Raw genomic sequence first — 22,008 nt, forward strand, 5'->3', positions numbered from 1 at the left:
GAAAGTCTGATTCAATTTTTTTTTAAAGTTAGATAGTGTTACATATAACGGATGAATAAAATTATATTTTGTGGCAGCATGCCACTAGGCAGGCGAACCAGCCCCGCTTGTAATCCACACGGCGGGGCAGCCAGCCAAAATGGCACCATTGGGGTTTCCCCTTCTCCTCAGCACTGGGCTCAGAAGCCCACGCTGGCGCCCACCAGCGTGGTTCTCAGCCAGGTCCGGGCTGGGAGTATGAGTCCAGCCCGGCAGCCAGCAATAAACCAGTTTTCAGCTCACTGAGCTCAACCCATCTGGTTGTGTGTTCTTTCAGTAGCAGTGTAGCTGTTGCTACAATTGATGACCCCGACTGGTTCAAAAGTCTTTGAACCCAACATGAGCAAACCTGGGATCAGTGCTATAGCCGTCAAGCTGCCTGACTTCTGGGAGACACGTGATGGAGTAGTGGCCGGACGGTGAACTCCAGCCCTCTCCAGAAAAGTTGGGAAAAACAAAGGAAAACACAAAGGCACAGAAATAAAAGTTACAGAAAAGTGAGTATAAAGGTGGAAAGAAGATGGCGACAAAAAAAGAAAAGTCGAAAGCAACGGTAAGAAGAGAGGAAGAGAAGACAAAGGAGGAAAAAGGTGAAGGCCTTACCTGTCCGAAGAGGCCCGCTGCGGAGAGAGAAACCCGCTCCCTCAGGTCGGTAAATAATGGACTACAAAAATGGCTCGCAGAGCCGAGTAAAAGTGCGCAACCGCGCATGCGCGATGCGAATGAAAAAAAACACACCGACGGGAGGGGGGACCAGCTGGGGAGTCGATCTCCACAGCCGGCAACGACAGCTGCAGAACACCTGCAGCAAGAAGAGACCACAGAAGACAATAGAAACAAGAAAGAAGAGAAGGAAAGGGCACCAAAGAAACAACAGATGGTCAACCCAGAGGAAGAAGAAGAGGAAGAGGAAGAGTACAGGGAAATAGAAGAAGAAAAGAAAGGCAAGATAAAGGATATACTTTCTCTTATTAAAGGATACATGGAGTCATTTAAAGAATGGCAAACACAGGAATTTAAGGATTTAAGAAAAAGAATAAACAACACAGAAGAGAAAATAAATAAAATAGAGATGACCTTAACAGAAATGGGAAAGAAAATGGACAAGATGGAAGAGCGGGCAGTAGCAGCAGAAATGGAGGTAGAAGACTTAAAAAAGAAATTGGAGGAATCTAATAAAAAAACTAAAGAGACACAAGAACTACTAGCCCAAAAAATAGATACAATGGAAAACCATAACAGAAGAAATAACATAAAGATAGTGGGCCTTAAGGAAGATGAAGAAGGCAAGAATATGAGGGAGTTTATAAAAGAGTGGATCTCTAAGACCCTAGGATGTCCAGAACTACAGCAAGAAATGGAAATAGAAAGGGCACATAGAGTATTGGCCTCTAAACCACAACCACAACAAAAACCAAGATATATTGTAGTAAAATTCCTAAGATATACTACAAGAGAAAAGGTACTGGAGAAGACAATGGAAAAAGTAAGAGAGGGCAACAAACCACTGGAGTATAAAGGGCAAAAAATCTTCATTTATCCAGATATAAGTTTTGAACTCCTAAAGAAGAGAAAAGAGTTCAATACAGCAAAGGCGATTTTATGGAAGAAAGGGTATAAATTTATACTAAAGCATCCAGCGGTATTGAAAATATTCATTCCAGGACAACAAAACAGACTATTCTCGGATCCAGAAGAAGCACGAAAATTTGCAGAACAATTACAAAAATAGACTGAGGGAGGAAGACGGGTAATGAGAGTTAAAATGATCACGATGGATATGTATGTGGGTAAAGACAAAAATAGACTGAGGGATGAAGACGGGTAATGAGAGTAAAAATGATCACGATTGATATGTATGCGGGTAAAGAGGTATAAGAGTGAATAGAGACAATGTGCATACGTGAATGTATCTGTACTTAGAGGAAAATATAGATAGTATAGACAAGAATTAATAAGGGAAGGTAATGGAATAGAGAGAATAAGGAGGGAATTAAAAGAGTGACCTTTGTGACATATGAAAAATGAAATCTTTTCTGGGGGGGCGGGGTGGGGGGAAATAGCGGTCACTGCAAAATCAGTTGACGCTTGCGAGTGGATTCGCAAATCCAAATGGAGAGGGGAGATGTGGTTGTCCGACAAGGGATAAAGGACAACTCAGGAGGGGAAGGGGAGATTGGGGATAAATAAGATAGAAATAGGAGAATAAGGAAAATGTTGGATGTTGTAGGAATGTTGTCTTATAAAGAGTTGAAAATAAGAAAACAGAAATGGAAAAGGAGGAAAGGTAATGATGGAAAAACGGAAAGAGAAGATAAACAAAATATAAAAGGGCTACGCTGAACTATATGACTTTAAATATTAATGGAATACATAACCAAATTAAAAGGAAGAAACTACTAAACTTAAATGAATAAATGTATTCCATTAGAAAAAATAACATATAGGTTAAGAAATAATATTGAAATATTCGAACAAGTATAGGAGCCTTACATTAAATACAATAGCGAAAACCTACTGGGGACAAACATTACCTAAGTTGATGTAAGGAGAAGGAAAGAAAAGAATGGACTCAGTAGAATTTCTGGTGTATTTTTGTTGAATGACAACATTGTCTGACTGGCTTAATGCAACCTAGATTGTATACCTAAAATGGATGAGAGTGGGGGGTGGGGGGGGTGGCTTGGGAGGAGGGGGGGGGGGGAGAAAAAGTCACTGTATATGTGTGAAAAAGAAATAGTGTACATCATGGCTAATGTGATTTATGGTGTGAAAAATAAAAAATTTTTTAAAAAAGCTGCCTGACTTCTGGGTTCAGGAGCCGGAGACCTGGTTCGGCCACACGGAGGCCCAGTTTCAGCTCCACCAGATTTCATCCAACATGACCAAATTCTACCAAGTGATCGCTGCCCTGGACTAGGCCACTGCCAAACGTGTGCTGCACCTCATTCAGCACCTGCCCGCCGAAGACATATATGGGACCATCAAGCGAGTGCTCACCGGATCCCTCGGTCTATCCAGGCATCAGCATGCCGCTCGGATGCTGCACCTCGACGCCTTGGGGGACAGGTCCCCGGTGGAGCTGATGGACGAGATGCTCGCGCTCATGGGTGATCACACCAACTGCCCACTCTTTGAGCGAATTTTCCTCGACCATCTGCCTGATGACATCCAGCCATTACTGGCCCAAGAGAGCTTTTCTGACCAGAGGAAGGTTGCTCAGAAGGCCCAAGTGGTATGGCTTACATCTGCCCACCCTCTTCTCCCGGCTGTCCGACTTCGGCCTCACCATCAACCCAGCCAAGTGCCAGTTTGGGAAAGAGTCCAAGCAGTTCCTGGGCCATACCATCACGGCCGATGGAGCCACGCCCATCGCTATGAAAGTCGCCGTTATCAAGGAGTTCCCACGCCCGGACAACCTCAAGGGGCTGCAGGAGTTTGTGGTCAACTTCTATAACCAATTCATCCCAGAAGCCGCGCGCATCATGCAGCCACTATTCGCCCTCATCACAGCCAAGCACAAAACGCTCACCTGGACTCCAGAGGCCTGCAAGTGCATTTGAAGCCATCAAGGATGCCCTCGCAAAGGCTACCATGCTCGCCCACCTGCACACTGACCTGCATATGGCACTCTCCGTCGATGCCTCAGCCACAGCCATCAGCGCTGACCTGGAGCAGCAGGTGAATGGACAAAGGAAGCTGCTGGCATTCTTCAGCCGGCTTCTCCGCCCACCAGAGTGCAAGTATAACGCGCTCGACCATGAGTTACTGGGCATGTACCTGGCGGTGCTGCATTTCCGCTATTTCTTGGAGGAGAGGACTTTTACCATCTTCACTGACCATAAACCCCTCACTCAGGCACTCGCGATGGCAAAGGATCCCTGGTCGGCCTACCAGAAGCGTCACCTCTCCTTCGTGTCAGAGTTTACCACCAACATTCAGCATAAAACGGGGAAGGACAACGTGGTCGCCAATGCACTCTCATGACTAGCCATCTGTGCGCTGACACCCGGCCTCGACTTTGAACAGCTTGCCCGGGACCTGAAGTCCGACAAGGAAACGGGAGCCTTCAGGACTGCCATCACGGGCCTGCGATTCCAAGACCACCCGACTTCTAGCAGCAAAGGCACCATCCTGTGTGATGTCTCCATGGGCACCCAGCCATTCCCCAGTAGTGGCGCAGGCAAGTCTTCCATCACATCCACGACCTTTCGCACCCATCCATCAGGTCCACGGTCCGTATGGTGGCAGAGCGGTTCATCTGGCATGGGCTGCAGAACCAGATCGTGGGCTGGGCCAGAACATGCATCCATTGCCAGATATCCAAGGTACATAGGCACACCAGGGCACCCGTGCAAGAGTTCGAGCACGTCCAGGAACGGTTCACCCACATTCACGTGGACATAGTCCGGCCCCTACCAGTTTCCTGGGGCAACCGTTACCTGTTCACGGTGGTAGGCCGCACCGCTCGTTGGCCTGAGGCGATCCCGAACGCCTCCACACACTCCTGCTCCCGAGCACTGTTGCATGGTTGGGTCACCCGATTCAACGTTCCAAATCACCTCACCACCTCACCTCTGCGCTCTGGGCACAGCTCGCCAACAGGTTGGGGATAGCTACAATGCAAAACGGAGGTTTCCTCTTCTTTTCAGCACCAGGTTCAGAAGCCCACGCTGGGGGACCACGTGACGCCCAAGTGACGTCAGCACCCACCAGCGCGGTTCTCAGCCAGGTCTGGGCTAGGAGTATAATTCCAGCCTGGCAGCCAGCAATAAACCAGTTTTCTGCTCACTGAGCTCAACCCACCTGGTTGTGTGTTCTTTCAGTAGCAGTGTAGCTGGCGCTACAATTTAACCATTCTATATCCCACATTTATTGTACTTTTCATATTTTCTCTACATATCTCAATCCAATCTCGTTCATCTCTTTGTTTATTCAAATCTTCTTCCCATTTTTGTCTAGATTTATGAAATCCTATTTTTTGGGTTTTTTTTTGTATTAACCTATTCATTGAGATGAATTTCTTTGTTTTCATTACATAACAATAATTCTAATACCATCTCTCCTGGTAATAATGACTCTTGACCAAAATTTTCATGTAGAAATTCCATAACCTGATAATAACAAAATCTAGTATTTTCATGTACATATTAAAAGAAATAAATTACCCTACTTCAAAAACATCTTCTCTCTTCTTAATTCCATGACACTGTCAATTCTTTAAAAATGTATTTCCCATGGAAAACAGAATTAATCTGTTCTGGAATAATGGTGTTTTTCCAGACAATAAACCTCTTCCCCCAATTTCTTTATCAACCTTATTCCAAAGCTCAATTAAATGCTTCAACATGGGAGTTTCTCTATTCATTGTTAACAACCTTGAATTCCATTTATAAATAAAATCTTGTAGGTTTGATTCCCCTATTTTATTAAGTTTGATATGTACCCAAGCTGGAATTTTATTTAAATCATACATTACATTAACAAAGCGCAACTGGGCTGCTTTATAATAACTCAAAATTAGGGAGCTGCAAACCTGAATCGTAATTCCATGTTAATTTATCCAAAGAAACTCTTGCCATCTTCCCTTTCCATAAGAATTTCCTATCACATGCATTTAATTCATGATCAACAGTGTCCTTGAATGTTGTGGGAACCAAGAGAAGAAATTGTAGGAAACCTGGGAGAGATAATCGTATCATCGTTGCCCATGCAAGAGGTGTCGGAAAAGTTGGTAAAAATGGCTGCAAGGACAAGCCAGGAAACTACAGGATGGTGAGTTTAATGTCAGTCATGGGTAACTTACTAGAGGAGATTCTGAGACACAGTATGCATCTGCATTTGGAAAGTACGGATATTATCCAGGTTAATCTCTGCATCCAACATATTATTCTCCATTCCCGCCAACTATTACCAGACACATTATCCCTTCCCTCTTTGCTTTCTGCAGGGTTTGATCTCTCTGCAACTCCCTTGCCCACTCGGCCCTTCCCACTAATCAACTCTCTGATACATCCCTGTGACCCAATCAAGTGTCTCACCTGCACCCAGACTCCCCCTACCCCCCCCTCTCTTACCACTCCTCAGGGCCCCAAACAGTCCTTCCACATGAAGCAGTGCTTCACAAGCTAATCTACAGAGCTTATTTAGTGCATTCAGTGCTACCGATGTGGCTTCCTCTACATCAGGAAGATGCACAATGGGAGAAATCGCTTTGTTGAGCATCTTCACTCTGTCTGCCACAACACTAGGATCACCCAGTGACCAGCCAATTTTGTTTCACTTCCCATTTCCACAAGGCCAACAGTCCTGCCAGGTTGCGGCTACATGCAAATTGGAAGAACAGCACCATTTATTCTGTCTTGGAGTCTCCAACTAGACTGCATCAACATCAAATTCTCCAATTTCCCATAACCTCACCCCTTGTTTTGTCCCTATCGCACAGCTTTCCCTCATTTCTTTGGCTGCCTATCACCCACGCCTTCCTTCCTTCAGCTCCCCACCTCCTTCTTCCTATCAGTGCATCTTCCTCTGCCTCTTCCCCCTTTCACCTCCAAGCTTCTTACTATTTTTCTATTTCTTCAAGTTCATGTTTATTATCATCTGACTATACATATACAACTGGATGAAACAGCATTTCACCAGACCACAGTGTACACACACACAAACAGAATACACAGCTCATAATCACATATATACATTAAAATATAATTTAAAATGAATATATATCAATTTTTTTGTAATGATTTACTTGATTACAAAATACTGTTCATCAATCTCATAGCCTGCAAGAGGAAGCTATTCCCTGGTACTGATTTTGATGCTCCGGTACTTCCTTCATTATGGTAGTGGGTCAGATATACTCTGTGCTAGATGAAAAGATCCTCAATAATACTTTATGCCCTTTTTCCAGCAAAGCTTGCAGTAAATGTCGTTAACAGAGGAAAGGGAGACCCTAGTGATCTTCTCGGCCATTTTGATGATCCTCTGTATCGAATTTCAGTCCGATGCTTTGCAGCTACCATACCACACAATGATGCCACAAGACAGGACCCTCTCAATTGCGTTCCTGTAAAATGTTGCCAAGATGGAGACCAGTATCTTAACCCTCCTCAACCTCTATGAAATGCAGGTGCTGCTACCCATTCCTGACTCATAAAATTAGGCAGCTGCAAACCTGAATCGTAATTCCATGTTAATTTATCCAAAGAAACTCTTGCCATCTTCCCTTTCCATAAGAATTTCCTAACACATGCATTTAATTCATGATCAACTGTATCCTTGACTGTTGTGGGAACCGAGAGAAGAAATTGTAGGAACCCTGGGAGAGATAATTGTGTTGTGTTGTGGGTGCAGGTTAGGTCATCCATTGTGTGCACACCAAGAAACCTTGTGCTCTCCACTCACTCCATGATGTCACAAAATGGAGAATGGTCATCTTTCATCCTCCTGATGTCCACAAACATTTCCTTTGTCTTATCTATGTTAAGACTCAAGTTGTTGTCTCACACATTTTGTATCTTCTCTGTAAGCCAATGCATCATTGTTGCCCATGAGGCCAACCACTGTTGTGTCGTCTGCAAACTTGTTGCTTCTGTTGTAAATTAAGTAAATTTAGCAGGACAGTCAGAAGTTAGCAGCGTGAACAGCAGTGGGTGGAGCACCATCACATTGAGCACAGGTTCAATGTGATAGGACTTGAGATTTCGCTGCCAAACTGGAGAGACTCTCATTTTTCGGTCAAGAAGCCCAAAATCCAGTTACAGAGATGGCTGAGTCCCAGCAAGGACAGTTCATCCACCAGCCTCTGAGGTATGCTCATGTTGAACGCCAAGCTGAAGTCAATGAAAAGCAGTTTGGTGTACGGGGCATTGTTCTCCAGATAGTTCAGGATAGAGTGGAGGGTCAAGGCTATAGCATCATCTGTGGACTCATTTGGACAGTTGGCAAACTGGAATGGGTCCAGTGTTGCTGGAGGGTGTGATTTGTCATGTTCCATTACCAGTCACTCAAGCACTTTATGATCGTAGACGTCAGTGCCACTGAATGAAAATCATTTGGTCCAGTTATCATCACTCTCTTGGGCATTAGATGATGGTGGCTGCCTTGTATCCTGCTGGGACAGTGGGCCGCACAGATCTTCAGCAACCTACCAAGAACATTATCTGGTCCTGCTGCTTTGCGTGGGTTCATCCTGGATAGGATCCACCTCACCTCAGTGTCAGTTATGCAGGGTATCTGTTCTTCAGGGGGAGATGGGGTTTTCTTTGGTGTCACTTTGTTTTTCTCATCAAACTCTGCATAGAAAGTATTCAACCTATCAGGAAGGGAGGCATCATTCCCCCACCCATCTGTATTGACCTATCATCGGCTCACCTCTGGTCCCCCAACTTCCCAACTTTTATTTAGGCTCTGCCCTCCTTCAGGTTATTCCTAGGAAGGGTTTCAGGTTCAGGTGTTGACTGTGTATTGCCTTCGGTGGATGCTGCCTGATCGTGAGTTCCTCCAGCACTTGGTGTTGGCCCAATGTTCCACCACCTGCAGTCTCTCGCTTACTATCATGGCAATTAATCCTTTTAGTAATTAGAAGTTGTGCAGAAAAATTGTGACAATACATTTTTCATCACTTTGTGGACTTTCAAATACAAAAGAAAAATCTTCCAGGAAAATCAATATAACTGCATCATTTTTAAACTTAATGCAACTTATTACTCAACATCATCTAACAAGGCTAAACTGAAGACATCCTAAAACAGTGAACACTTGAGGAAAAGAATGGGGGTGCTGTAACAGCAGCGCTGCCATTGGTGCAGACTCACAGAGAGCGAAGTCTCAGTGCTCCACAGCAGGAGCCATCTGCTCCTGCTTCTTATGGGCTTTTAATTGCCTGTTGGTTTATTTTAAAACATCACGACGGCAGGGTCTGGGTCCAAAATGGGGGTGCCTATGAATGGTTGAGGCCACGAAGAGATGCAGACTTTGGGAAAGCATCTAGGACTGGCACAAGGCACCAGAAAATAGGGAGACCACCCCCCATTTGAGAAGGAGAAGCAGAGGAGATGACCCATGGGACTATCTTGGCAGTGAGGGGCTCGGAGGCTGAAGAACACACAGGAGACAGGCTGTTGGCGACTCACAGTAGAATGGTTTGGACTTGAAGGTTTGTGGCAGTGAGGCTGAAGAAGCACCAGAGGTGAAGGCATGGACATTCAAAGTCCCTGTAGGGACTCTTTTTTGCTTCTCTTTCTCTGGCTGGGGAAATTTAATCTTCGTCTGATTTATGGTGGACTGAATAAAATTTTGTGTAATATCACATTTCTGCTTTATTACATGACCATAAAATAATTGAATATTTGACTTATATCTGAGGATGTTTTTCCTGTAAATGCTAAAAAGTGTGATTTCACTTGAACATAGCTCTGTTCCTTTTAGGGCTGCTGAATACTAATGATCACCATCATTTACTCACTTCCCCAATCTCAAGTTCTTTGGAAAAATCCTCAAAAAGAGAACCAAAGGACAAACTGAAGTGTAAAGGTTGGGATCGTGGTTGATGTGACCTGCTGGCCATGGTCCCCACCATACACACTGATCCAGATGTGGACGGCCTTAACCAATGGCGCTCTGCACCCCGGAATCAGGAACAGCTCAACCTCAGACAGCTATCTGAAACATCCCAGGCCTTGAGAGGACACTGCTGGAGCACTGCTATCTCTCCAATCCAAAATGTCTGAGCTATCTAAAATCTATTTAAATAGCTCGGACACTGAGTTATTTAAATATTATATTTGATATAAATTACTAAAATAAATAACAAACAGTAACAAGTTCACCATCATACATATTGTACAATGTACATACACACTGAAATTCTTACTGGCTGTCGTCAAAAAGGTTTTTTTTTAAAAATGACCTCAGTAGTATACATAATTTGAATTAAAGTGAGACAATAAATATAAAAGATAGATGGATAATAAATATTTATATAATCCTCGTGCAAAAATAAAATGACTTTGTAGCAATGCAGACAGTCCTCTTGTAATGTTCGAGCAGTCCCTGATTAGTGTAACAAAGGGAGGTTCAAGAATCTGATAGCTGTTGGAAATACAGGTATGCACTACTTAACATTCAAGATACGTTCTGAGAAATTGGGCTTTATGCAATTATAGACGTTGTGCCAACACCATATTCTATACTTAGCAAAGCTATGCGGAATACTGTAGAGTACCTATAAACTTTTTCTTTGTAAGTAGGGATCAGTGTGGGGACCGAAACGGTACTGTGGGGAGAGAGCAGAGCAGTGGGAGTAGTTGTCACTGAGTTGCACAAGCTAACAGGTCATACGTGGATCCAAGGGGGAGGGTGGATGAGAAATAAGCTGAAAAGCTTTCCGAATGGAGAGGGAAGGGAAAGGTGTGGGGAGCTGGATGAAAGGAGACAGAGGGATAGGGAAAGAGAGAAACTCAAGGGAGGGGTTTATTGAAACTGGATAAGTTGATGTTAATGTCAACTCGTTGGAGCAGCAAGAAAGAATATTAGGTGTTCCTCCAATTTGTGGGTAGCCTGGGTTTGGCAGTGCATGAGCCATGGATAGACATGTCGGTGTAGGAATGGGGTATGGAATTAAAACAGATGGCCACTGGGAGGTCCCTGTTATTGCAGAGAATCTGCAGGGTTTGTTTACGGCATCCCGCGCTCCCATTGTGGCCTCCACTACATCAGGGAAACTGGTCACAGACTGGGAGATTGTTTCATTGCGCACCTTCATTCTGTCTGCTACAATAACAGGGATCTCCCAGTGATCAACAATTTTACTTCCACTTTTTGCTCATGCCTTGACAAAGGGCTCAGGCCCAAAACATTGGCTACCCTTTACTTCTTGTAGATGCTGCTGAGTTTCTCCAGCACTTTTGTGAATTGCACTACCACACCAGCACCTGCTGACTTTTCCTGTTTAATACTAAAAGCATTCAACAAGCATCCTTCCCGCTGATTATAGTTTAACTCTGCCAGCCCTGGGAACATCAAATGATACTGTTAACAACTAATTTTCAAAATAATGGGGAAATAGCAGGACCAGTTGCCACTTTGGAAAATTGATGAGTCCTGCCCATTCGAGTGATATTGCTAATATCTTGTTCCCAACTCTTTTTCATCAACACTCAACCAAGAACTCAAAAAAGCAACATGCAAATAAACTCTTTTGAATTGAATAATAATAATTATTATTCAATTGAATAGTAATAATACACTGACAATAAGTGAATAAAACCCAGATCCTAAAAAGCCTTAACAGCACACAAAAGAACTAAATTGGTTTACCTGGGTTTGCTAGAAGCATAGAGATGTTGAGAAAGAAAGAAATTGAGCAATAAATACTCAAAAAACATGAACAGACAGATAGCAAAATTCACATGGGAGACAAAAATGATAAGTTCTTGCAATTCATTAATAACAAAACCGTTTTTTTTTAATGAAATCTGAGATAAAAGCATGCAACGTCAAAGGAAAATCCAAAAATAATTGGATACCTAGCAAGAATAACATTTATTTTATACCAAAATAAATCTGCATTTTTTTTATCAGAACACCAAATTCTACAGAAAGACCACTTCATTACTGTCATTGAACTGGGAAAATAAATGGAAACTTGGCTATTCCTTCAGATTGGCATTTATCTGTGCTGACCGACTTAAAACCAAAACAATGGAATTTCTGTTCTCCTCGTTGATTAAAAAAATGGGGTAGAGCAGGAAGCTTATTCAGAAAGAAGGGGGTGGAAAAGACCCAGCTCCAATCTTTCCAGCTATTCTTCTGTCCCACACACACCTTCATGTATTCTCTACTAATATGTCTGCTTCCAATTCAAGGAACAAGAGTGTGCAGTGTGAATTCATGATATTGGCTTTGCTTGGGGCTATCATTTTTATCAATATATCTAAATATAAATTATTTAAATATTTATAAGAACAAATAAATATCTTAGTTTTTCTCTTTCTTCCTTATTTTATTTGGGTTCCCAAAAGAATACATCAAATCCAAAAAGTGTTGGAACAGGGCACAGTTCACCCCAGATTACAAACAAATAATCACACAATCCAAAACATGACAGGACAGAATTCAATAGCTCCTGTTGTTACTGTTGCTCTGTACCAGAAGTATCATTTTACAAACATGTGGTATCAGATTTTCCCTTGAGTCACGTGCAAACAGTATGCCAGGAAGTCACCATCTCCCACAGTTACTTCAATCACACCTTGTTCCCTGATTCCTGTCTCCATCAAAGCTCCCAGGATGAGGTCTTCCAGGTCAGATCATCTGAGATGTCTTCCTTCTTCAAAAAAATTGGCTCCCTCTCCACTCAGCCTTCACCTGCATATCCTTCATTCCCTCTGCATTTGCCCTGGCCCCCTGCACCCTTGGACAAGATTATGGCAGGATTCCCCTGATCCTTACCTTCCATCCCACAAGCCTCTGCATCCAACACATCATCCTCTGCAATTTCTGCTACCTTCAACATGATCCCACCCCCTCTCCTACTTCCACAGGATCCACTCCTTCCAAGACTCCCTCATCCATTAATCCCTTCCCACCAATCACCCCCTTTGTACCTATCAAAAGCAGGTGACACTTGCGCCCACACTTCCTCCCTCACCACCATTCAGGGACTAAAACAGTCCTTCGAAGTGAAGCAATACTTCTCTTGTGAATCCACAAGGGTCATCTAGTGCATCTGGTGCTCCTGCCAAGATCTCCTCTGCATCAGAGAAACTTGAAGCAGACTTGAAAAATCACTTCATTAAGCACCTTTGCTCTGTCCACTGTAATAGCAGAATCTCCCAGTGACAACCAATTTCAATTCCCCGCCCTATTCCCAAGTTGACATGCTTGTCCATGGTCTTATGCTCTGCCCAAATGAGGTCACTTGCAAATTGGAGGAACAATTATTCAGTCTGGGGACCCTCCAACCAGATGGCATTAACATTGACTTCTCCTATTTCCATTAGCCCCTCCCCCCACTGCTGTCTTTCTTGTTCCCTACCCTTCTGCCTCCATTCCTCCAGCTACCCTCTCATTGTTTCTCTTTCCCAGTCCCTTGGCCTCCTTTCCTCCAGCTCTGCATTCAAGAGCTACCTTTTTCTTCAAACAATGCTCAGCTTTTCTCTCCTGCCATCCAGTCCATGTCCACCTCTGGCCTCTTGGCCTCCTCCCCCTACCTTTTAATTCAGTAGTCTGCTTTTTGCTCATACTTTGATCTTTGCCTCCAATGGACACTGTGGGGCCTGCTGAATTTCTCAAGCAGTTTTGTGCATTTACCCTTATTTTCAATAGTACATTTTATTACTTCTGTGAATGTGTTGGAACAATTAAATGCACAAATACTAAAATCCTGTGGAACACAGGCACTAACATACAGCCTGGCTAAAGAATACTAATCCGAGACTCAGCCGAAGGACATACATCTTAACGTCATCCAGAAGTCACAGACCAGCATATGGTAACAGTTGTGGATCACAGGCTCTATCATATGGCTCTGCCTCAATGGAACATATTAGAAACGAGAGCTTGCGAGGTTTAATCTTCATCTTAACTTACTTAGCAACTGACTGGATCATCTTTGAGGAGGTATCCTTGATGTTCGTCAGGAACCGCTCTGTTCCACCTTTGAGGATATCAAGAAACCCCCCAGGATGTGATACATCATTTTCAATACCTAAGGAATATGATTTTTAAAAAAGCAATCCATTATTATTCAGTCTTCATGACCCTGTCCTATATCACACATTCTCTATATCTAACATTCTATTTATTTCACGTTACATAACAATGGTCTGGAAGTTTTTACACTATTTTTTTCAAATCAATATAATCAATTATATCTACAATGGTTGATTAAAGCTACAATTAACGGATCACAAAACTTGCATCACAACTAAGCTTTAGACGTTTCCACCAGAATCTGGGTGTTTATTACAGTAATACCCCTTGCATTTGGACTTCAAGTAACCAGCAGCGTCAAGCAACCAACAAAAAAAAAGAGGAAAATAAATAATAAAATAACACAAAGTTTTTTTAAAAGTTTAAAATTGTAAAAGTAAATGTTCTCTGAAATAACATATAAACCTTTGGTGAAGATGGGAGCAACTATTCAGCCAGCAGAGTGCCTTGGTCATGCTTTGCTCACAGCAGCTGTTGTCTCCTTATCCCTGTTTAGTAAGAATGGTCAGAGGCTTTATCTGTAAACATGGGGGCGGGGTGGGTTAATTACCTAGAATCTCATTGTTCATCTTTCGGGCGGCTCCATGGAGGGGGAGGAAACTGCAGATGCAGTGATAGTTAAATGTTTTCAAAGAATGTGACTGAAAAGAAAGTTAAATACTTTAAGGTTTATATATTCATCCAAATGAAGTTTGTTCAGTGTAAATAAAGTACTATATTTTTTGTCTTTTAAACTATTTATTTTTAATGTAGGTGTATTAGTTAGGCCTTGTAAGAGTGAGCCTCAAGCAACTGGAAAAGACTCTTTTCTGGCATCTACTAAACCCCATAGGTGCCAGATATTATTATTTATGAAGTTGTACAGGTTTTTTTTTAAACAAAATACAAATTGGACTAGAAATATTTCAACATCCTTCATTTGTACCTGCATAAGGAATGGAACACTGAATTAATGGGAGTGGTGCCAATAAATATGTGATTATGGGGTAGTTTAAACTTTGTGACCCTGCATCAAATTACACCGTCTGCAGTCTCCTGCATTGACCTTTAAATGGTCCTTGGATGAAGAATACAGGTCAGTGATGTCACATTTGTGGCCCGAAATGTGAAGTTAATAAAACATTAAACACAAGTTTATCAGGTAAACTTCTTAGTGTCTTTTTATTCTCCGGTTTCCTTTGTTCTCTTGCTTGTGCTCTTATCTCTCTCTCTCATACCACGTGACTTCCGGTATATCTCATACATATTCATTATCATGACATCCCTCCTTTAATCAGAAATAAACTTTACCTTCAATTACCAATATTCCTCGGAAACATATAAACATCGTAACTAATGGTAATACTATAACTCAACTACATAAAATTTACTTCCTACAGCACTCATACATGCACTTTATGATATAAGATTAAATACTGTCCCAAAGTTCTTATTAAAACTATGGCACAAAGTCTTCGTATCGTCTGGGCACTTTCCGGTTTTGTTTCGGCCTGCCTGCGATATTGTCGTCGCTTCTCGGTTGTTCACTCTCGGCGTCGGAAATACTGCTCGCCACGGCTTCGGGTGTTTCTGGTGCTCTAGTCACTTCATTAGGAGTGCTGCTAACTGCCTCTGGAACATCATCAGGTCTCTCAGTTTCAGCATCTCGTATTGGCCTTTCAACCTCTTCGCTCGATGTATCTCTGGACTGGTACTTTTTTACACTTGATACATTTCTCTTATACAGGACTCCAGTCGGAGACTTGACTGTCCACCATACTGCAACTTCTGGATACGACAGTATAGGGTTGATGATAATAAGGTGTGTCTAGCTTACCACCAGTTTCATGCCTCACTAGAACATTATCTCCTGGCATGATGTCTAAGTACTTGGCTCCACGTTTCGAATCTGTGTACAGCTTTGCTGCACCTTTCTTTTCAGCATCGTGGTCCCTCATCTCCTGGTCGTCTCGGATTTCCTTTCTTTCTGGCATTTTTGTGCGGATTTTTCTCCCAAAAAATGCTTCTGCAGGACTTTTTCCAGTGGTTGCATGAGGCGTTGCTCGATAGACAGCCACATAAGATAGCAATGCTTCTCGCCAATTTTGTCCTTCTGCGTGTGCAATCCTCAATCGTTTTTCAATGGACTGATTTTGTCTCTCTACTTCTCCATTGGCTTGCGGCCATTTCGGAGTTACTTTATGATGGTGGATACCTGTGGTCCTCATGTATTCTGCAAATGTCTCTGAAGTGAATTGTGGACCATTGTCAGAGTATAATGTAACAGGTAATCCATATCTTGCGAATATCTCTGCTAACGCTTGTATTGTTTTTTCAGTGGTTGTGGACTTCAACACCACGTACTCATAGTATCTGCTATAGTAATCTATCACTACCATAATTGATTCACCCGTCGGTAAAGGTCCAAGAAAATCAACAGCTACGTCGATCCATGGTCCTGTCGGAAGTTGCGTACTCCGGATCGGTTCTGGCGGATTACTCCTACTTGTGATTTGACATCCGTGACAAGTTTTAACAAATTTCTCTGCGTCTTTATCACAACTTGGCCAGCATACCTTGGTCCTGAGGTTTTGCTTGGTACCAACAATACCTAGGTGTCCTTCATGCGCTAAGGATCCTCGGTCTCAATCTTTGCGGTATCACCAATCTGCAACCTCTTAATACACACTGTCCGATGCAACAAAGTTCGTCTCTAATGGGAATGTAAGCCTTGCATTCTCTGACTTCCATGAGTTCTGGATCACGTTCGGATTCTCTCTCAACCTCCTTCGTAGTCACAGCTTTCGGTGTCGACTGAATAGCTACGAAGCGTACAAAGCTCTCTGTTTCTGTTCCCAATTCTGACTTGGATTGTGGACCTCCATCCTTCACCAATCTGGACAGCGGATCAGCAATGTTTGCTTTCCCTGCAATGTGGATTACTTTATATTTGTAGGGTTGTAGTCTGAGTACCCATCTCTCTATTCTGGCACATGGTTTGGATCTAGGTGCATAGATCACCTATAATGGCTTATGATCTGTGATGAGTTCAAATTCAATGCCGTATAAATATGCATGGAACCTCTCACAGGCCCATACAAGTCCGAGTGCTTCTTTCTCTGTCTGAGAGTATCTTCTCTCCACATCTGATAACGATCTGCTGGCATAGGCAATGATTCTCGGTCCTCCATCATGCATCTGGACCAACACAGCTCCTAAACCAACCGGGCTGGCATCCGCTATGACTTTGGTTGATGCCGCCGGATCGTAATATCCAAGAGTTTTTGCATCTGTCAGGCTTTGCTTCAGCGCTGTGAACGCTTTCTTCTGCTCAGATCCAAAATGAAATGGTACACCTTTCCTGGTTAGTTTCCTTAGTGATTCTGCCACTGTAGCGAAATTAGGAATGAACTTTGCACAAAAATTGACCAATCCTAGGAAACTCCTCACCTCTGTTGCGTTCTGAGGTGCACGTGCCTCTGCAATAGCTTTCACCTTGGCCTCTGCAGGGTTTAGTCCTTTCCGTGTAAGTCTGTGTCCCATGAAGTCCATTTCTGACACACCGAACTGGCACTTGTTTCCATTTACGGTAAGGCCTGCCTCCTGTAGTCTAGATAGTACACGCCTCAACCGTTTGTCATGCTCTTCCTTCGTTGGTGCATGGACTATGATGTCGTCAGAAATGTTGGCAACTCCAGGAATGCCTTGAATCACTCGATGGATTTCATACTGGTAGATCTCCGAAGCTGCATTAATTCCAAATGATAGTCTCTTGTAATGATACAATCCACAATGAGTCACAAACGTAGTTACATCTCGGGAACCTGGATCCAGCTCTAATTGATGATAGCCCCATTTCAGATCAATTTTTGAGAATACCTTCCTGGTAGTTAGTTCTTGAAGTATTTCTTCCACTGTTGGTATAGGATGTCGTTCTCTAATTATAGCTTCATTGGCCATTCTCATGTCAACACATAGTCTTATGTCACCCTTTGGTTTGGGCACAATCACTACGGGACTGACCCATTGTGTCGAATGTTCCACCGGTTCAATAATGTCTTCTTCGATCAATTCTTTAATTTTGGCTTCGACTTTCCCACGAAGTCCAAACGGAGTTCGGCGCATTGATTGTGCCTTGGGTTTGACCGTTTCATCTACCGCTAGCTTCAATTGTCGACCTTTCAGCTTTCCTACTCCTTGGAAGACTGCGGGGAATTCTTGCTGCATATCCTCGTATGACTGAATTGAATTGACACAAGCTCCAATATGAAGTATTGCCAGGTCTCGCGCTGTGCTTCTACTCAGCAATGGTTCTCCCCTCTCTTCTATGACCATAAACTCTGCTTCGGTGTACTTATCTCCAGCTTCAACAGTTGCAGTAAAACATCCAATGGTCTGCAATGGCTTAGTTGCTGTGTATGGATACAGTTTCTTGGAACACTTCTTTGAGGTACAGATGATCTTTTTCCTTTTCAACTTCTCCCATAAATGTCGATCAATCACATTACTGTCACTGCCTGAGTCTACAATGACCTGCACTGTCACTCCACCAATGATCACTGGGACCTTTTCATGATGTACTTCATTCAAAGTAAATTGGTAACAACTCTGTTCCTCCTGGGTATCATCATCGTCACCGTCTATCTGGCGAATGGTATCTTTCTTTCCAGGATACTTTCCTTTCCCCCAGGCTTTGCCTTTGGAAGTTGTACTCTTCCTCTCCTGGTCTGCATTGGACTTGCTTTTGCACTTCTTTGCAAAGTGGTCCTTACCTCCACACTTTCTGCAAACTTTGCCTTTGGCCGGGCAATACGGGTCTTTTCCAAAGTGACCTCGGTTTCCACATCGATAACACTTCACGTCATGTGTCGGCGTATATCTTTGGCTGATTATGGCGATGTGAGAGCCTCTTAATTTGCTGGCTTGAGTTATCTTTCAGGGTCATGGTATGAAATTGCCCTTCAACAGCCTCTAATGCAGCAGCAATGGTTAAAGCATCAGTGAGTTCCAACTCACTCCCTCTTTCCAGTAGACGTCTTCTGAGTTTATCTGATCTGCAGTGCTGTACGACTTGATCCAATAATTGGTTGTCCAAATCAGCTGGCATGTAATTGCATCCAACAGCTAGCTGGCGTAGTCTCGTCACGTACTGAGCAATTGTCTAGCCACCTTCTTGTCTCGTTCTCCGAAACAAATGGCGTTGAAATGTAGCATTCGGTGTCACTACATAGTGTGCATTTAATGCATCTACCGCTTTCCGGTACTCATCCTTTCTTCCAGTATTCAAAAGTGTCTTAAATGTTGCCCGAACTGAGGGTCCTGCAGTGAAAAGAAGTAACACCCTTCTCTGCGCTTTTTGTTCAACTGTACCGGTATCTAGAAATAGGCCACGACTGTCGGCATAGGATTCAAATTCTTCCAGCCTTGCCTTCCACTTCACACTTACAGTGCTTGCATCACCAGTCGGGTCAAAATGAGCAATTCCACTATGTGTTAGAAAGTCACCGTCTGCCCCAGCCATGAGGAAATATTCCAGCCCCAAAAGTACTGAGTCAAAGAGAAAATTCTTATCACCTTGAAGTTGTCTGTAATCCTCTGTAATCTTGTTTAGTCTTTAATTTTCTTCAAGCTTCTTTCATCCTCGTCGCCAATGTCACATTTGTGGCCCGAAATGTGAAGTTAATAAAACATTAAACACAAGTTTATCAGGTAAACTTCTTAGTGTCTTTTTATTCTCCGGTTTCCTTTGTTCTCTTGCTTGTGTTCTTTTCTCTCTCATACCACGTGACTTCCGGTATATCTCATACATATTCATTATCATGACAAGTGAAGAGAGCTATTTCTTAAAAATATTCCTTAAAAATTATCATTCCATCTGGTGAAATGGCCTCAAAATCATTGGATCAATAAGTCAACACTGTGAATCCCTCGACATGATTGCACCAAGAAATCTTAATGACATGAACAGTAGTGTACAAATATAATTTCTTCATCTAAAAAAAGTCATTATTAACCCTTTTATTTTGGCTATGGTGTCCTTGGGACTCTGCTTAATGTTTATGGGACTCCCCATCCCTGTGAAATAGTTTTATCCCCCCCATACTTCTCTCCTAACCCCATACACCTTGGACCTTCCTTATTAAGGATTTCAGTCTATGCCCCTCCGTTAAATGTGCTGTGGCCCCCAAGGTGGCCATATGATGTTTGATCTAAACTAATGCTGCTGGTATCCTACACCTAATGGCCCAAAGCTGAATGAATGTCAACATGATACATTACAAAGCAAGATTTTTGTTGAGCTTTTCAGCAAGCCGCCAATGTAGCCCACCGAAACAGGAACAAATAAAATAGACCAAATTATGAAGGATTAGTTATCTTACAGTCTTAAGTTGAAGACATTCATCACAAATAATTCCTCTGCCAAAATTGCTTGCAAACATCCATCTTCCCCATCCTTTCACCCAAAATCAAGTAGCCACCATGTTTAAATTAAGAGGAAGAAACTAAAGTAATTCAGCTGAGGCAGCTACAATTGCCCAGAAGTAGCAACCCACTGCCAACAACTGTGAGCATTCAACAGCAGTACACTTCATAAGATGCTACGACTTCCCAGACTTTTCAGCCAGAATACAGATTGAAATCTTGACCAAACTTTGATCCATTCCAGGACAATGCCTGGACATCAAGTAGACTGGAAATTTCTAAAATGGACTTCACTAATTCAAACAAAATTAGAGATGTTGGATATAGATAAGCAAAGATTATGCTGATTGAAAATAGAGTATCTCACATATAATACCAGACTAACATAAGCTGGTATGAAAATGACCACCAGCAAACCACTCAATATTCTGCCTTTCAACAAAGCACTGGGCAACAGTGGCACAGCTCCAACCATCAGCTCCAAACGCGACTTCAGATGTGGATGCTGGAGGGCAGAGGAGGCACGTCACCAGGAAGGACACAAGTCTGGGTGATCACATGATTACAGAACTTGATAGGAGAATGGATTTCAGAGGGGGAACCTGCGTGTCTTCCTGTGATTGAATATGCTTCGAGCTACATCACAAAGAAGTGCTGGTAGGCTAATTGCCTACTGTACATTACTCCGAGTGTTCGTGGTGACAGGGAAACCAGGGAGGAATGGTTGGTCACTGAGAGAGAATAGGTCACAGGACAAAGGAGCAATGAAACATAAAAGAGTGCTCTAAAAGCTGGCATAGACTCCAAGGACCAAATGACCTCCTAAATCACAACGAAATACCACATGATCAAAGCTTCTCTTTCACTTTGTCTTGTCACTGCAGTTAACTGAATTGATTACACAAAAGAGTGATGAGAGTTACAGCAGGAAAACAGGCCTTTCAGCCCATCCAACCATCTATTCTAATCTTACATTGGTATTTTTTTAATTCTTCCCACATTCTCAGCTATTCCGCCCCCCTCCCCCCACCCCGATTGTACCCTTCATATTCACACCATTTACAGTGGCCAATTAACCTACCAATCTACGTGCTTTGAATGTGGGAGGAAACCCATGGAGTCACAGGGAAAATGTGCAACCTTCACACAGACAGAAATGGAGGTCAGGATTGAACCCAGGTCGATGCTGTGCCACCCACATGCTCTATAATCATCAATATGAAACTTACATGCAAACACACTATTAATGATACATTGATGAAAGGCTCAGGCCAGAAGTGTTGGTTATGCATCTTTATCTTTGCTCCATAAAGAATGCTGGGTGACTTGCTGAGTTTCTCCAGCGATTTTGTGTGAAACATTATTAATGAAATAATTTAAATAGAGGATTTAATTCTTACAAAACAACTTTAACAATTAGTCCTGATCATTGCCTTCCTAGCAAGAATTTTTTTTTTTTTTTTAAAAAGCAAAACATTTGCTCCAGTTGTTTGTTACTTAAGATTAGTCCAATAAAACAGAAAATTATTAAAAGGGGAAAAATATTCCATCTGTCAAAATATCTAAAATATAATAATTTATTTGACGTTATAATATGGACGAGGTCCTGAATGAATTTTTCTCATCTGCATTCAGCAGGAGAAAGGTGTGTAAGGTGGCGAGTTCATACAGGGGCAGGTCAGTACTGAGAAGGAGAGGGTGTAGGATGCTCAAAGGTGGATGTCACCAGGCCTCGATGAGATCTCTCATAAGTTATCAATTAATTAGTTTTGATGGACAAAAAGGTCCATGTAGAAGGGTTAAGGGCCTCTTTCAGTGTTGCACCACTCCATAATGTGGATAACCTTT

The 22,008-nt window shown here is 42.7% G+C and overlaps 1 protein-coding gene across 7 annotated transcripts in view; it reads right to left on the reverse strand.

Annotated features, from left to right (window-relative positions):
* Positions 1-22,008, reverse strand: part of gak (cyclin G associated kinase) — a 161,465-nt gene that overhangs the window by 72,845 nt on the left and 66,612 nt on the right. For all 7 annotated transcript variants that reach the window (XM_069920488.1, XM_069920504.1, XM_069920495.1 and 4 more), the window contains one exon: positions 13,636-13,753. In XM_069920488.1, coding sequence (XP_069776589.1) covers positions 13,636-13,753 — 118 coding nt within the window. The remainder of the gene's footprint in view (positions 1-13,635; positions 13,754-22,008) is intronic.

Source organism: Narcine bancroftii, chromosome 1, assembly GCF_036971445.1.
Source record: "Narcine bancroftii isolate sNarBan1 chromosome 1, sNarBan1.hap1, whole genome shotgun sequence".
NCBI lineage: Eukaryota > Metazoa > Chordata > Chondrichthyes > Torpediniformes > Narcinidae > Narcine > Narcine bancroftii.